At 34.4% G+C, this 18,776-nt stretch overlaps 1 protein-coding gene across 1 annotated transcript in view; it reads left to right on the top strand.

Moving 5' to 3' along the window:
- LOC136039858 (uncharacterized) overlaps positions 1-11,522 on the top strand; it is a 38,055-nt gene extending 26,533 nt beyond the window's left edge. The window contains exon 3 of the mRNA XM_065723796.1: positions 9,976-11,522. Within this exon, the coding sequence (XP_065579868.1) occupies positions 9,976-11,480 (1,505 nt within the window). The 3' untranslated portion in view covers positions 11,481-11,522. The remainder of the gene's footprint in view (positions 1-9,975) is intronic.
- The last annotated feature ends 7,254 nt before the right edge of the window (positions 11,523-18,776 follow it).

Here is an 18,776-nt window from a genome sequence, read left to right as displayed (position 1 = left end):
ATTCGATTTGCTAGCATACCCTGAAAATAATGCAAATATAACGAAATAATGAATAAAATATTTCTATTGAAATAACAAAACGTAGAATATGATCATAAAAATAAAAATGAATGTTTTGAATCCATTCTATAATATACATCATTGTGTTTTCTATTGACTTTACACTTATTCTATTTTGGGATTATTCACAAGTATTAACATGGTTTCAGCTACATCGCATTACACATTTCATCATTGGTATTAGTGTGATTCATTGACTATATCTGTTGGTATGTGATCAACGGCAGTAATAATGTTCACATGTGCTTCGTTTTTTCATCAGTCCATCTTTATACCCCGTTGTTATATGGTTTGCCAATGCCCTTTTTATTCTGATTTCGATTTCACTGTCAATTACCAAATACTTTTCACAGAGTTTGCAGTTTTATCACACAGACAAGATATACACATTAGTGCAGCAAATGACCTTTCTTTTTCCCTTTTCTTTCATTTAAATACTAATATCAGAAAGAAGTCAAAAGGATCTGCCAAAAGGAAACATATTAACAGAACTATGAGTTAGAACTTGACCCTCATCATCCACTTTTATTTTTATGTTTGCATTCTCTTTGAGCACTGTCATCTCTGGAAATGATGCTCTCACATATCCAACATCATTAATGTTGAATAATTTTGGTATCTCAAAGCAATTTGATCTCTCACTGTCATGACAAAGCATGCACACGTCTCCAATAAGATCCCCACTTTTGCTTGTTGCAGAGCTCAAATATTTTAATTTGTTAGAATTCAACACAGCGATAACTATATCATGTACACATACTTTCTCGGAATAATTAATCTCCATTTTTTCTTGTAAAAATGACACAATTGTGTATCATTCAATGTACAAAAATACTGATTGAAAACATACAATAAACTAGGTAGTGTCGATGACCAGCCATGGAGTACCAATGGGGCAGCCGCATAAAAAAATCCAAAAAACTGTGTTCACCAGTCCATTCATTTCCCCCATAGGGTTGTCGTACCATCGCTTAAAGTATATACGACTTTAATAATTTCGACTTTATGCATAGCCCAATACAAATCAGAAGTCTTCAATAGGCTTTGCCATATAATTTCCCTCATTGGTTTGTCATATCATCACTTAAAATTTGTAAAACTTTATTAATTCTGACTTTAGGCGTACCCCAATACTAAGCAATAATGTTCAAAAAGCTTTATTGTATCATTTCCATCAGAGGACTGTCGTATCATCGCTTAAAATATATACGACTTGATTAATTTTGATTTTATTTATACCTAGATGCTAAGGAATAGTTTCAAAAGGCTTTATTATATAATTTCCCTCGTAGGGCTTTCGTATCGTCGCCTAAAATGTATACAATTTTATTAATTTCGACTTTATGCATACTCTAATGCTATACGATACTTTTCCAAATTTGTTTTTATTTTCATTTTTTCATTTAAATTTGTTTTATTTTTCGTTATTTATTTCATTTTTAATTTTGTTTTTATCTTTCGTTTTCTCTTATTTCTTTTCTTTTTTTTTGTTCTTTTTTATTTTGAAATCTGTTTTAATTTTTCTTTCTTTTCATTTGTATTTTTTTCGTTATTTGTTTTTTTGAGGGGGGCAAAAAAGTCTGGGGAGAGGCATATTGAGGGTCCTTTTGGAGGTTGGGACATGGATGACTAAGGACTTGCGTATCATTGCTTAAAATACATACGAAATTATTTATTTCGTATTTATGCATACCCAAATACTATGCACTATTTTCAAAAGACAAAAAATGTGTTTGTATAACTTTCATGGTTTGAATATTGATTATTATAGTAAATTGACATTGCTATTATTCAGTGAAGATCAAATATTCACTAATCAAGTCCTGGCAAGAATATACAGCTCATTCAGCCAAAAGCATTGGATACCTTTCTGGGCAGTTGGTCATGCACTTAGGTCTATGTACGTAGACCTTTGAAGTGGGATTTTATCAAGATTCAGTCAAACACAGACTCTATTATCATCTCACAAGTGGTATACTAGAGTCTGAAATAGATGAATTTGATTATTTTTTTTACCAAAGTCTGAGAGAAACGAATCGGATTCCTTTTAGAGTTAGATATATATGAAATGGGAATTTATCAACATTCAGTCAAATACAGACACTTCTGCCAGATCACAAGTGGTATTCTAGAGTCTAAAATAGATGAATTAGGTTTTTTGAGTCCGAGAGAGATGAGTTGAACTCTTTTTAGAGTTAGACACATATGAAGTGGGAATTTATCAAAATTCAGTCAAACACAGACACTTCTATCAGATCATAAGATGTAAACTGGATTCTGAAATAGATGAACTAGGTTTTTACCAAAGTCATAGAGAAATGAGTCGAATCTTTTTAGAGTTAGAGACACATGAAGCAGTAATTTATCAAGATTCAGTCGAACACAGACACTGCTGTCAGCTCAAATGTGGTATAATAGAGTCTAAAATAGGTGAATTAGGTTTTTACCATCGTCTGAGAGAGATGAATCGAGTTCTGTTTTAGAGTTAGCGATATATGAAGTGGGAATTTATCAAGATTCAGTAAAAAAACAGACACTACTATCAGCTGACAAGTGCTATGCTAGAGTCTAACTCTAAAAAGGATCCTTTTCATCTCTCTCAGACTTTACTAAAAACCTAATTCAGCTATTTCATCCTTTAGTATACCATTAGCAAGCTGATGGTAATGTCTGCGTTAGAATGAATCTTGAAAAATTCTCACTCCATGTACCTCTAATTATAAACAAAATCGACTCATCTTTCTCAGGCTAAGGTAATAAATTATTTCTTTTATTTCCGACTCTAATATATCACTTGTGAGCTAGTAGTAGTGTCTGTGTTTGACTGAATCTTGATAAATTTCAAATTCATGTGTCTCTACCTCTAAAAAGAATCCGATCAATCTCTCTCAGACTATTATAAAAAGCTAATTCATCTCTTTCTGACTCAAGTATACCGATGGTGATCTGATAGTAGTGCATGTGTTTGACAGAATCTTGATAAATTCTTGCTTCGGATGTCTCTAACTCTAAAAAGAGTCCGGTTCATCCCTATCAGACTTAAGTAAAAGTCTAATTCATCTATTATAGACTCTAGTATACCACTTGTGAATTGATAGTAGTATCTCTCTTTGATCGAATCTTGATAAATTCCCAGTTCTTATGCCCCTATCTCTATAAAAAAAAAAAAAATTCGATTCCTCACTCTCAGACTATGGTAAAAACCTATTTCATTTTTCAGACTCTAGTCTATCACTTATAAGCTGATAGTAGCGTCTGTGTTTAACCAAATCTTGATAAATTCCCACTTCATATGTCTCTAACTTTCAAAAGTATCTGAGAGTAGTGTCTATGTCTGAAAAATCCTTTTCTTACATATCCGTCTTGTTAATAAGCATTCTAAAACGTTCGATTTGCTATTATACCTTAAAAAAATTATGGAGATGTATCAAAGTAATACATAAAATATTTTTATTGAAATAACAACATGTAGAATAATATCATAAAAATAAAATGAATGCTTCGAATCCATTTCATAATATACTTCATTATTTTTTCTTTTGACGTGACACTTATTCTATTTTGGGGTTATACATGAGTTTCAACATCTATTTTGGGGTTATACATGAGTTTCAACATGGGTTCAGCCGCAAACTTGTTTCAAATTTCATCATTGGTATTGCTGGGATTCATTGACTATATCTGTTGATATACGATCAATGGAAGTAATAATGTTCACCTGCACTTTATTTTTTCATCAATTCATCTTTATACCTTGTAGTTATATTGTCTGCCAATGCCCTTTTTATTCTGCTTCCGGTTTCACTGTCTATTACCACATTGTTGTTACATAGTTTGCAGTTAGCATTGTTGATGCAGTGTATTGTTGTTACATAGCTTTGGCACATAGACAAGTTATGCATTATGACATTAGTGGAGCAGTAGGTCTTTCTTTTTCCCTTTACTTTCATTTGAATACTAATACCAGAAAGACGGAAATATGATCTATCAAGAGGTAACATGTTACCAGAACCTTGAGCAACAACTATTATCGTCAACTATTAGTTTTATGTCTTTGAGCACTATCATCTCTAGAAATGATACTCTCACACAGCTATCATGAATGTTAAATATTTTGAGTACTCCAAAGAAACTTATCTCTCACTGTCATGACAACGCATGCATACATTCCCAATAAAATCCCCACTATTGCTTATTTCATAATTCAAACATTTATCTTTGTGGGCATTCAACATGACGATAATTTTATCATTTGGACATAGTTTCTTGGAATATTTCATCGCAACTTTAAAAAAACTATGATGTAAATATGTATCATTCCAATATACAAATATACTGATTGAAAATATCCAGTAAAGTAGGTAGTGTCGGTGACCAGCCATAGAGTACCCCTGGGGCAGTGGCATGTAAAAATATTAAAAAACATTTTATGAGTTCAATCAATTCCCCCATAGGGATGTCGTTTTATCGCTTAAAATAAATACTACCTCATTACTTTTGACTTTTTGCATAGCTCAATACTAAGCAATAGGCTTCATTATATAATTTCCCTTATAGGGTTGTGTATCATCGTTTAAAATACATACGACCTTATTAATTTCGACTTCATGCATAACCTAATACTAAGTAATATTTTTCAAAAGGCTTTATTATATCATTTTCCTCATAGAGCTTTCGTATTCTCACATAAAATATACTCGACTTTATTAATGTTGACATTGTTACAAACCCCAATACAGGTTTTATTCTATCATTTACCTTATATCGCTGTTGTATCATCGCTTAAAATATATACAACTTTATTAATTTCGACTTTAGGCATACCCCAATACTAATCAACACTTTTCAATTTTGTTTTATTTTTTAATATTTTTTTTCTTTTTTAAATTTGTTTTTATTTTTCATTTTCATCTTCATTTTCAAATTTGTTTATATTTTCCATTTTTTCCTTTTTAAGCTTGTTTCTATTGTTTCAGTATTTTTTTTTATTTTTAGATTTATCTTAATTCTTCGCAATTTTTCTTTTTTTTGGTTATTTTTTAGGTGGGGCAGAAAAGCTGGAAGAAGGGGTATTGAGGGCCCTCTAGGAGATCGGGACATGGGCTGAACAGGCTTACTCTACTATTTAGCTCATATGGATGTCGTATCATCACTTTAAATATATACGACTTTATTAATTTTGACTTTATGCACACCCCAATACCAATTAAAAACTTTTTTTAATTTTTTTTTTAAAGACTTGTTTTTATTTTTTGTTGTTTTTTTTTCATTTTTGAACTATTCATTTTTTGTAATTTTTCGTTTTTAAATTTGTTTTTATCTTTCGTTATTTTTGTTCATTTTTAAATTCGTTTTTATATTTTATTACTTTTGTTTTTCGCAATTTCATTTTTCGTAATTTTTTCCTTTTTTTCGTTATTTTTTGGGGGGAGGGGGCAAAACAGTTATGGGAGGGAATATTGAGGGCCCCTTGAAGGTCGGGACATGGATAACCAAGAGCTGACTTACCATTGCTGAAAATATATACGACTTTATTAATTTCAACTTTATGCATACCCCAAGACAAAGCAATACTTTTCAATAGGCTTTATTCTATCATTTACCTCATATGGCTGTCGTGTCATTGCTTAAAATATATACGACTTTATTAACTTCGACTTTATGCATACCCCGATACCTATCAGTATTTTTAAAAATTTGCTTTTAGTTTTTTTTTTCATTTTTAAAATTTTCTTATCTTTCGTTATTTTTTTCATTTTTAAATCCATCTTTATTTCCTTGTTATTTTTTATTTTTACTTTTGTTTGTATTTTTCGTTTTTTCATTTTGTTTCGCTATTTTTCTTGAAGGGCAAAAAATTTGGGAAGAGAGGCCTGGAGGTCACAACGTGGGTAAACAAGGGCTGACGTATCTTTGCTTAAAGTATATACGACTTTACTAAATTGAACTTCATATGGAGTTCATAGCCCAATACTAAGCAATCTTTTCAAAGGACGAAATATTTATTGATTTATAGATTTATGTGACTTGAATATTAAGTATAGTAAAAACTGGACATTGTTTTTATTCAGTGAAGATCGAACATTTGCTAATCAAGTCCTGACAGGAATATGTAGGTCATTCACCTACAGCCCTGGATACATGTCCAGGCAACTGGTAATGCATGAGGGTCAATGCTCTAGTTTAGTATAGGCAATCTTTAATGCCAAAACAAGGGCTTATCTTCCATATTGCGTATGACCATTCTACTTGAGAATACTTTTGCCAACTCTTCAATCCTGCTTAAAACGAACATCCTAGGGGTCATATCAAAATGCTTTTGTTTATTAAATTCTAGGTATGAATGGAGAATTTATACATAGGGAATAATAGGTGGGACTTGCGAACTCCTCTCCCACAAAAACTAAACTCATGCGTGATTCAAATGATAGATATGACGTATTGGTCGGTCGGAGTTGGTAGCCACCCAATAATATAATATTTGTCCACTATGGAACCGGTATATCCTAAGATTTGAAAGTTATAAAAGTAATCAAACTAATTAAAATAACTGGCTAATTGAGTAATTGCCTCGTTTAACTAACTAAATATGCTTTTACAATCTGCTTATACAAGGAATGCTTAAAGGACATGATTCTTAAATTAACTTGACTGGTTAAGTATACAGGGTGAAAAAACTTTATCTCGTCCCTTGCATATTTCTGCAAGGGATTTAAAATTTTTGCAATTAGAAGCAAATTTTGGCTTCAAAATCTTTTTTTAATTAATATAAAAAGCGAAGTATAACTTAAAATATACAGAAATTGTTCTTTTTGTATGGCTCCGCACCAGTGGCGTAATCTTTTCAAAATACTGAGTGTGGGGGGGGGGCAATTTTGAAACCAGTTTTCCTAAATGAAGTAAAAATAACAGTGAAAAAATCAAAAGTGAACCATGTAATACTATAAGGGCAAAGATATAATAAAGAAAACTGACCTGTTTCTCTGGATGTTTGAATTATGCAGATTTATCTTAGTTTTGACAAGATTATTTTGCAGAAACTAAATTTCAGCTGGTGGATGGGCGACCTGAAGTTGGGGGACTGAGATCTAGAGGAGGCAGTCGCAATCCTTGCCCCATAGTACATTACGCTTATGGTCTGCACCTCACTCTTCAAGCTAAATTTTAACTAGTATTTTCCCAAAAATATTGTTGAGTGCATAAAAATACTGCCATACAGCAATTCGAAGTGCTTTGTATGTTGATTCCATTTAGACTGATGCAAACTGAAACATAGAACATAAAACGTACAACATAATAGAAAAATAACTTAATTAAACCTTTGATTCTCGGAGAATTGTGGTAAAATAATATGTATTTTTTTCACATTTCTCTTTTGTTTGGGCCCTTTTTTATGAAGCTTTGAGATAAAAACACAAATTGTGGCATAAGGAGCATGGCTGAAGAAAGAGGAAGTAGCAGCAACCCCTTATAAAGGATAGTTTGTGTTCATTTGATTTTTAAAGTTGGAAATTTAAAGGGTTAGTGCTCTTTTGATTAGTCAAGTGTGACTGGAGGGCAACAAGGCTCCCCATGCCCCTAAATTCACAAAGCACATCTAATCGAAATTTTGAGATGGTCACTTTGTTTATTGTCGTTGAAAGATCTGGAAATTATGTCGTTGAAAACCCCCATACTTTCTCAAGACTAGAACATAATTTGCCCTTAGACCTTAGATCCTCCTGTGCCTCCAGAGGCGCCCAAGGCGTCCAAGAAGAGTCTCCAGTCGTCTCTGAAACTTGCGGCTACGACGATGTCTTCCCACTCTGGCTGTATTGAGGCGTGAAGGTGCCGCAGGTCGTTGTTGTAGGTACGATGGAGTGTATTTGGGTCTTCCTCCGTGGTGGGTGCCTTCGGGTAACCAGAAAAAAGTAGACTTGGGAATTCTGGAATCGTCCATGCGCAGAACATGCCCGAGGTAGCTCCACCTGCGCCTTCGTATGGTCTCGACGAGGGACGGTTGACCTGTAATGTTTCTAATGTGCTCGTTCGTTACCTTCCGGGTCCAATACATAATTTGCACTTTACTGAAAATGAAATAGCTGTAGATTGTCAGGTTAGTATACATATACTAATATGTATTCCTTAAGTCTTAAGAATTTTTAATTTATTAAAGCTGAAAAGTTAAATTAATGTAAACGTGTTTCGTTTATTTAAATCATACAATGAATAACTCAGTCAAACTCAAAACAAGCAAAAATTAACATTAGTAGGACTGACAACCCCCATGCCTTCTCAAGACCAAAACATAATTTGCACTTTACTGGAAACAAAATACATTTAAAATGTTTTTAGTTTGTTTTTACTCGTTCAAATTTTTTACAAGACATATGAAGGGGGAAGTCCTCTACCTTGCACTTCAATTACAGCACGATTATCTGGTGCCCTTTTTAAGAGTAACAAGAAATCGGAGGTCAAGCGGCCTTTCTCTCAAGCCCATTCATTTTCCAAAAGCATCCAGTCAAAATTTTCAGATAGCTGTTTTGTTCAGTATAGTAGAACGGTCCAGCAGCTATTTCCTTAGGGATATTAGGCATGTTAACCCCCACAATAATGCGAGTCGCCCATTTGTTTTAAAACTAATTGTTGCTTTAAAATAAATGATAAGGCAATTTGTTTATGGTTGCCAAAAAGACTCCTCAGCAATATATCGAGAACGTCTGGGGACATTAAGTTTAAACTTTGGGGATTCTACTATTACTACCTCTGCTCTTGCAATTTCAATAAATAAAAATAGTGAGAGTGTATCCAGGTTGTCAAAGAGCATAGATAGAATCTTTTGGAAATGATATTAAGTTTTATTTTTCAGGTCAACTTCAGAAGCTATAAAATTAATTTCAAAAATACTGTTTATGTCAAGATTAAATATTGTTGAAACAGTTTCGCCAAGGTACAAATAGCAACCCATACTATGGACTCTTACAGAAGAAGACAAAAGAATATACAATGTTATTTTTTCCACGTAGAAGACTATGTCAAAAAAAGGAACAGAAATTATTTTAAAAAACTTTTTAAACGAGACAAGTTTTTCAAAAAAAGTAAAAAGCTCACTAAGACAAGAACGAGCAAAAATAAAGTCAAATCATCTTCCAAGCGTAAAATTTCCACAAATCAATATCAATAAACAAATGAAACTCAAAATGAATAGAAATTACGATAAATAGCCATGTCAAACTCAAAACGAGCAAAAATTAACTTGAGAACGGCTGATAACCCCTTCGCCTTCTCAAGACCAGAACACAATTTGTGCTTTACTGAAAACAATATACGCTTGAAAAGTTTTCACTTTTCTTATTTTCATAAATAAAAAACCTATCAAAACCTTAACGAAAAAATGTCAGTATATGTCAGTTTAACTGACAAGCCCAGGTCATTAGTTTGTTGTTGTTTTTCAGTAAAGCTCTAATTGTGATCTGGTTTTGAGAAGACAAAGGGATTATCAGCCCTACTTATGTTAATTTTCGCTTTTTTTAGTTTGACTCGGCTATTTATTGTAATTTCTGCTCGTTTTAGTTTCATTTTCAAGCACATGCCGCATATTCCAATGTCTCGATAACGAATATAATCCTTTAAGTACATTTGCTACATTTGCGTTTTATGCTCTGAGTTTTAAAAACTCGCTGATTTGTTTTTAAACCTTAGCCCTCTTGCAAATATTTGTATGGGGGGCCCTTATGAATAAACAGCGAAAAAAAGCAAATAAAGTAGGTAAAGAAAGTTTCTGGAAGTTCTTTCCACTAAAGAAACGAAAGATAAGAACAAAGTGACTGGGTGACAGTTCTAAAAAAAAAAAAAAAAAAAACTGTAAACTAAGCTCTTCTGATTTGTCATGTATTGAGGAAGAATGAGAACTAAGCCTTGTATTTTTTTTTTTAGGAAAAATGGTATCACGAAAAAGATTTCTTCCCCGCGTACTGCGACGAGTCGGGAATCGTGGCATTGATTCATCATTCCTTTTCGTAATTGCTTTTTTCTTTATCTTTTGCACTGTGATATCCTTAGAAATATTTCTTGTTGATAAAAAGTCGATACAACCGGATATTCAAGATTCTGGTACGATGTTCCGAAAAAGAGTTATTTCTGAAGAGAAAAAAGGATTTTTTGGTAGTTTTCTCAGCAACGAACAAGATGGCATCGAAATGGATTTAGAATTTCCCGATATTGGTGATTGCCTCGAAACTGGCTTATGCCCTTGGCAGCCAGTAAAGGGGATGAGAGCCAAGTTTTATGTTTTTTCTGCTTATGTCGATTTAAGAAAAAAAAGTACCATAAAAATTATTGGGGCTACTAAGACGAAATACCCAGAAAAACCAATATGCCTTTTTGGATTTCAAAAGAATAGCACTTTCGATACACAATGGAAGGCGGTACAAAGTAATGTTAAGGTAATACGTGAGAACTGGAACTTAAAATACAGTGCTGTTTTTATTTACTGTCCCATGAGTAATGAAATACCAGATTTTGTTTCTATAAGCTCAAATGGGTCTTTACCTTTTTCAAGATCCTTCAGCTCAACAGAATCTATTGACCCTAAGACTTTAGTTAATGGTAATATTTTACCGATTCTGAATCGTAATCCACCAGCAACAACATCAGAATTGTTGGGAGTTTGTGTAAAACCTTTTCATTTTGAGTGGAATCAGGCCATCAACCTTCTTGAATTTCTAGAGCTCCATAAGCTCTTAGGTGTAACGCATTTTACATTTTATAATAACTCTGTTGGACATGAAGTTGATTGCATTTTAAGGGAATACATGAAAAAAGGTGAAGTGACTATGTTGCCTTGGAAACTCAACATAATTTCGCAGAAACAAATAAGAACTGAGGGATTATTTGCAAGTTTGAACGACTGTGTATATCGAAATATGTTTAAAAGTGAATATTTATTATTAATAGACCTTGACGAGTTTATATTACCTCATATGAATAATACGTATATGGAAATGTTAGATTTTTTACATACAAAAAGTAAAAAAGAAAAAATAGGAGCTTATTCTTTTCAAAACGGATTTTTCTACCAGCAATTTCCTCGAGATACAAGCGTTAATTTACCCATTGATTTATTAACTCAGATAAAAACGCAACGGAGAAAAAAGTTGCATCCTCATAAGCAAAGATCAAAATATATATGCAAACCAAACTTTATTCAAGAAGCAGGAAATCATTTCATTTGGGAGTTTGAGGCGGGTAAAGGTACCGTGCAAGTTCCCCCAGACGTTGGTTATCTTCATCATTATAGAGTGTGTGAATTTGGAGGGGATGACTGTGTTAAAGAAGAATCAATGATTGATAGAACAGCCCACAAATATCAGAGTGAGCTACTGAAAAGTGTATTAGCTGCTATAGATGACATTGGAAGTGTTTGCAAATTGAAACTGTGATATATATTTTTATCAGAGGAATAAAATTGACTAATTTTTTAAGTGCTATTTTGTTGTCTGTTCTGATGTTGGAGTAGGATGAAAAAATGGAACTTTTTATCAAACAGTTCGTGGTAACGAACTTTAGTAAGGAGCGACCCGGCTCAATAGTAACCAAAACTTTAAAAAACGGAATTTTTATAACAATAGTTACATCAAAAGAATTGCATTTTAATGCTGATTTTAAATATATGAGTTTCAATAAGTTTTGACTTGCCCATCAAAAGTTACGAGCCTGAGAAAATTTGCCTTATTTTAGAAAATAGGGGAAATACCTTTTAAAAGTCATATAATCTTAACGAAAAGCACACAATCAGATTCAGTGTATCAGAGAACTCTACAGTATAAATTTTAAGCTCCTATCTACAAAAATGTGGAATTTTGCATTTTTCGCCAAAAGACAGATCACGGATGCGTGTTTATTTGTTTGTTTTTTTTCTTCCCAGGGTAGATCGTATCGAGCCGTTGGTCCTAGAATGTCACAAGAGGGCTCATTCTATCGGAAATTGAAAGTTCTAGTGCCCCTTTTAAGTGACCAAAAAAATTGGAGGGCGCCTGGGCCCCCTCTCACGCTCATTTTTTCCAAAGTTACCAGATCAAAATTCTGAGATAACTATTTTATTCAGCATAGTCGAAAAACCTTATAACTATGTCTTTGGGGACGAGTTACTCCCCCCCAGTCCCCGTGGAGGGGCTGCAAGTTACAAGCCTTGACCAGTGTTTACATATAGTAATGGTTATTGGGAAGTGTGCAGACGCTTTCAGGGGGATTTTTTTGGCTGGGGGAGGGGTTGAGGGGAGGGGGTTATGTGGGGGGGAACTTCCCATGGAGGAATTTGTCATAGGGAAAGAAAATTTCTATGAAGGGGGTGCAGGATTTCTTATTATTATTTTAAAGAACAATGAAAAAATAAATATGAAAAAGTTTTTTCAACTGAAAGTAAGGAACAGCATTAAAACTTAAAACGAACAGAAATTATTGCGCATATGAGGGGTTCACCTCCTCCTAATACCTCGCCTTTTGTGCTAAAGCGATTTTATTAATTTCAACTATCTGTTCTACGGCCTTTGTGATTCAGGGGTCATTCTTAAGGAATTGGGACAAAATTTAAGCTTTAGTGTAAAGAGCGAGGTATTGACGAGAGGGGTAGAACCCCCTCATACACGTGATAAAAAGCATACAAATATAGAAGTTCGTTGCGTAAGTTAATTCGTAAGTTATGTATATTTTTACTAATAAAAACGTTCGCAAAAAATTAAAAGTTTTAGTTGCTTTTTAAATAACCAAAAAATTGGAGGGTAACTAGGCCTCCTTCCTCGCTCATTTTTTCTCAAAATCTTCCAGTTAAAACTATGAGAAAGCCATTTAGCCAAAAAAGATTAATATGCAAATTTTACTTTAATTATTTATATGCGTAGAGTCAAAATCAAAACATGTACGGAGAAGCTACTACCACGCTCCTTTTTTCTCGAAATCGTCCGATCAAAACTATGAGAAAGCCATTTAGCCATAAAAAGAAATTAATATGCAAATTTTGTTTTAATTATTCATCTGCAAAGAGCCAAAATCAAAACATGCATTAATTCAAAAACATACAGAAATTGAACAAAAAACAGTTTTTTCAACTGAAAGTAAGGAGCGATATTAATGGGGCTGTTCCCTCCTCAACGCCCCGCTCTTTACGCTAAAATTTTTTACTGTCAAACTTTAGCGTAAAGAGCGAGGCGTTGAGGAGGGAACAGCCCCTTTCATATACGGAGTAATTTCTATTCGTTTTAAGTTTTAATATCACTCCTTAATTTCAGTTAAAAAAAAGTTGTTTATTTATTTATTTAATATGAAACAAGAGCTTAGAGATTGACTCTGATTTTACATTTGAGAGCCTCTCAGCTTCTTTCTCTTACTGAACTCCTCTTTGAGGAGATGTCAGTTTTATACCTGACCCACTTTAAAACTAAATTTGGTAGCGTTGCCTTTTCATCCCAAATCCAAGTCCTCAAAAATTGGGAAGCAAAAAATGTTGCTCATCTAAAGGTGATCAAAGGCAACGCTATAGCGTTGCGTATAATAAAGGCCTTAAGGCTTCAATATTTTCTTCTCTTTTTTCCTAGAGGCGGTCGTATAAACGTATTCATAATCTTCAGTAGTTTACTTTTAACTTCATAACCATTATGTTTGAAAAACTCATTTTCCACACTTTTAGTTCCTGGGGCCTTATTATTTTTTAATCCTTGCAGTAATGTCACTAATTCTTCCCCACAAAATAATCTTCATTTCTTAGTTTTATAACTATTGAAAATCCAATTTTATTAGAGGCATGCACAGAAATGCAAGGACATAGTGTAAAGATTTACCATACCCGGCTCTCCATCCAAACTTTTGAGGCACCAAGAGCAGAAGAATAGCCGAAAAACAAATTCAGACAATCGACCTGGCGTGCTTGCTTTAATAAGCTCGTAAAAAACTCCCAATTGAAATTTTTGTGTCTTCTTTACTCAATTTTTTTTTTTCAAATTTAATGCTAAATCCTTTCGCTCCTCCTCTATGATTTGTCAAGTAGAAACATTTTTCTTCCTTGGTGTCTTAGTTGTAACAAACAAATTTGGGATTAAACTCAAAGTTTCTAGATTTTAATAAAAGTTGTTAAGCTCTCTTTACACTTTACGGTGAATATCTGTAGCACCCAGACAATCCCTAAAATCACTTGACTTTATGCGATGAGTATCCAATGCAGAGAACTATTAGAATCTCTTTTTATAAGCGAAGTCTGAAGGCAATCAATTATCTCTTACTATGGTAATTCCAGTAGTCAGAAGGTTTCATTAAAAGATAACCTACTTTATGCTTAGTCTTGTAAGTATATCCTGTTCAGAAGAAAAATTCTGGGGAGGGTGGGGGGAATCATATTGATCGAAAATGTTGTGTTACGAAAGGGGGCAATATATTTTTTTCCGGCCTTCACAAGATCATAAGCTACTATTTTCCTTTTCATGTCTGTTGTCCGTCAGACTCTTTGGCAGGTTTTGCATATTGCACATTCCAAATTTTCCAACAGAATTCAACGAACTTTTCATATTTACCATACATATTTAGACATGATTTTATTACACAAATACCTAATGTTGTACTTAATGTTCATTGAATCTTATTTCATACTTGATTATAAGTTTTTTTTTACTATCTTTGTGCTTTCCTGGTGTTAAGAAACCTAGTTTATGACGACAAGAGACTAGAATAAAAGAGAAAAACTTATGTTTTCCGTGCACATGGAAAACATACAATGCCATAAATATATGGTACAAAAAATTAAATAACGAAATCAAAGAATGGGAAATATTCGGCGATCCGTCGCCTAATGTGTTATATTCTACTACTTCATGTCAGTTCACAATTCATTTTGGGGCGATAACTTACAAAAAAGCTTGACAAAGGAAAATATTATTTAATATAGATCAAAGAATTTGGTTTAATGTGGTCTTTTACGTAGAAAATACTACATATTTAATTGTTGATTTCCCTAACGGAAGAATGAATAGAACAATAAATAATAACAAATAACAGAAGTAAAATGATTAATATTCAAAAAGTCTTTTTTAAGGAGAAATTAATTCAGTAAAAATAAAACATAACGAAAAAGCAAAAAGCCCAGTACACTGGACTTGTGTTGCTACTTTAAAAAAAAAAAAATTATATCAGTGTATTAAGGTATTCATATTACAGACAGATAACTGCTCAAAAACAAAACATAAAATTTATCCACCTGCAGGTAATTGTGTCTAAAACGCTCACGGAAAGTAGACTTTTCAACCTCATCCCCAAGAGATGGCGACCCCTGAGGACAGAATACTGTAAGAACAGGTCGAACAGAAACACAATCCAATAAGTCTTCTGTACTATTCTACTTCATTCAAATGATAGTAGTGATGCTTCAACATTTTTAAACCGGCCAATAGCCACTACTCTTTTCTTCCTTTAAGAACTTGAGATGACGAAAAAGGTTTAACGGTGATTCCTTCAGGGCAAGACACAGGTGCATGTTACGTATTAGAGAATGGTTTCTAAGAGATTCATGTGCATGTTAAATAATAGGGAATTTTTTTTTCTAAACGATGCACATGTTAATTACCTAATATTTGCTTTGATTGTTCACCATTTACATTAATTTTGAAAGGAAATTTTTAAATATCGTTCAGGACTTTGTAGAATGTCAGACAAACTCGTGCACAAAGCCGTACTGAACTTCGTATCACGAACGATGGGGAGACGGTGTTAAGTTGGATAACACAGCGAATAAGACTATCGAGTTCTTTAGTCGTCACGACATCCTAAACACCAAGCGCATCATGATGATATTACCACTAATCTTGACCTAAAACTGCGTTACTTCAAACCGCTCAAGGATAGTGACAATGTGATGGACATTGCAAAAATACTTAACGCATGCGCCAAGGAGAAGAAAGTGCTACCTGTTTTTGCAATAAAAGATCCCCAAGAAGTTCCCTCGTGTGGAGAAGAGGTAGCACCATGCGTTACTGTCAAAGTAAATAAAATGTACTGTCGCTTTGATGGCCATTACGATCATATTAAGAAATTGGCTCTCCCAAAACCCACTGTGCAAGGTGCAACAAAGAGTAAATAAGGAACAAGTATGCCTTTATGCTCTGTCATTGTGAAAAGTCCCCCTACTTCGCTGGTCTCCCCAAGTGGTAGAAAGGAGTTTATCGACAACCTGTGTCCAGCTCAGGTTCGAACCGATTTTATGTTGCTGAAACGTAACCAAACTGGCTCAAGGTTAATCACCGATCCTCTTTGCTTCTGCCGAAGCAGTCACAAAAGCTATGTCATCGCAATATAAAATTGAGACGCAAGTTAAGAAGCCCCAGTACATCGGCATGGTTAAGCGAATTGCCAAATCTGTATCCGAGGCAGAACTACCAAGTTTAATTCGGGGTTGTGAAAAGGCTACATACTGTGGTGAGACCCGAGCTCACAAATTGCACTTTTCTAGTAAAAACGATTTATTCCAAGCTATTGCCCAAACACTGAAAATATACCTAGAGCTCTTTAAAATTGAAGGATTTTGGTTCCTACCAGATGTTACCGTTGCCATGAGACATCACATCTGGCCAAAGACTATACCAATCAAGAAAAATGAGGAGTCTGTCGGAGTCTAGATCACGTAAGCACGAAAGAAACCCATACAAGCTACCTCGTAAATGCCCAAACTGTGGATCCAACAAACACACTTGCCCTCGAAATAACTGCAAGGCCTCCAGAAGGGTGACCCCGGGAATTAGATTTAGATGCAGGTTGGATGAAGGATATGTCCACTAGTCCCCTTCAATCCACAAAATGATGCCCGTGTTTCCTCTTGGAATATGAATGGTAAAGCGCTGGAACCCTTATCTGATCTTTCAACTAAATATGAAATAGTATGCCTACAGGAGCATTCTCTGACTGAAAATAACCCGAATGTTCTGAAGTTCTCTACCTATCTACATTATTTCATCCAACCTGCATCTAAATCTAATTCCCGGGGTCACCCTTCTGGAGGCCTTACAGCTATTGTGAGTCAGAACATCTTTTATTCATTAAAACTCCTTACTCAAAATCCTTTCTATCAGGTGGTCAAGATTGACAGCCTAGTAATTATCAATGTATACCTCCAAACCGACTATGGTGATGAAAGATCAGAGCAAAAATTCGCTCTTGCATGTAAAAAAATTGGCAGGGAACTGAGAAAACAACAGATGGCTGGTCTTCAAGTGATGATAATTGGTCACTTCAACTGCAATTTAGAAGATAACCTTAGCCCGAGAAGTGAGGTCATGATGGGAATTATACCAGATACTTACAATTTATCAAAGAAAGACAGGCATTACTCGTTTATAACCGTTACCCACAATGTATCAAACCTAGATCATGTCTTATAACTCCAAGATTGTAGTAATATTGTGGTTTCAGTTGGTGCTGAAGGACTCTATTCGGACCACTTACCACTATCCCTCCTTCTCCCTACTTCAAACTCCCGCAGGGAAAAAGTCAACGGTAAATGGAGATCATATAGCAATTGCAACAATGCTGACAAGAAACTATATAAAACTAGTTGCGACGCGATCCTTCAAAAAAAAACTCCCTTCCACTTGCTTCAAATGGACTCAATATCTACTTGGAAAATTGTCCCATGCTTTAAGGTCTTCCGAAACAGCGGCCGTTCCAAGTAAAAGACTTAGAGTGAACACCCATGTGAAAAGATGGTCAAAAACACTGAACTCGTGAAAGAAAAAGATGTGGCAAAATTCTGGCTTAACTTATGGAACGAGTGTAATCGCACAGAATCTGGTATAGTAATATCCGCCAGCTCATAAACGTCACTTTAATAAAGAACTCACCAAGCATCGACTACATCTCCAAAATGAAACTGCGGAAAAGATCCTACAAAGCCCTAACCAATTATTGAAGCTGCACTCTAAACATCGAGAGGAAAATAATGAAAAGGTATCGGACGCCAGTGAGGACAAGTGGGTCCAGTATTTTACGGACGAGTTCAAACATCGCGAAGAGTCTAAGAACCACAATTTTACAACTCAGCTCGATAGTGTCGTAACAAAGGAGCCTAATAGTTTTGCGGTCCCTAGTTCTGACGTAGCGTTCCAATGTAAAAAGACTAAAAAAAATATTCAAGAGGAGCTGACAACTTGTGTGCCTTGCATTTTCAACATGGCAGTAATCTATTATTTGAACATCTATCAGCTACCTAACAGATTGTGATGAATCAAGGTGTCGTCCCTGATCTATTTTGTTTAGGTGTTAATGTGCTTATTCTTAAAAAAGGGAAGCCATCGGATGACCGTGACTCTGTAAGCTGTTTTAACTTCTGATAGCCAATGATTTCAAGTCTAAATGTAAAATGCCCCCCCCCCCCCACAGTTTGGTTTTCACCCTAAACTAGGCTGCATGCATGACCAAAATGCACAAGCAAATATTCTGCTTGATGCACATAATAGTGAAGGAAGTTTGACCTTAGGTCAATATGATGTCAAAAGGGCACTTGATTCGAGCATTCATTCCCAAATCCTCTTAGAACTGTCCAATAGTGGTGTTGGTACCTGTGTTATCCAAGTGCTACATAATTTGTATGACCGTCTAAATGTTAAGTCTAAAGCTTAAAAATAGTGTCACTGAAAAACCAATATACGTACATAAAGGGATCAAACAAGGGTCTCTCACTTCTCCTGATTTGTTTAATAATAGTG

Source organism: Artemia franciscana, chromosome 20 (genome assembly GCF_032884065.1).
Source record: "Artemia franciscana chromosome 20, ASM3288406v1, whole genome shotgun sequence".
NCBI lineage: Eukaryota > Metazoa > Arthropoda > Branchiopoda > Anostraca > Artemiidae > Artemia > Artemia franciscana.
This window is presented reverse-complemented; position numbering and strand designations above follow the sequence as displayed.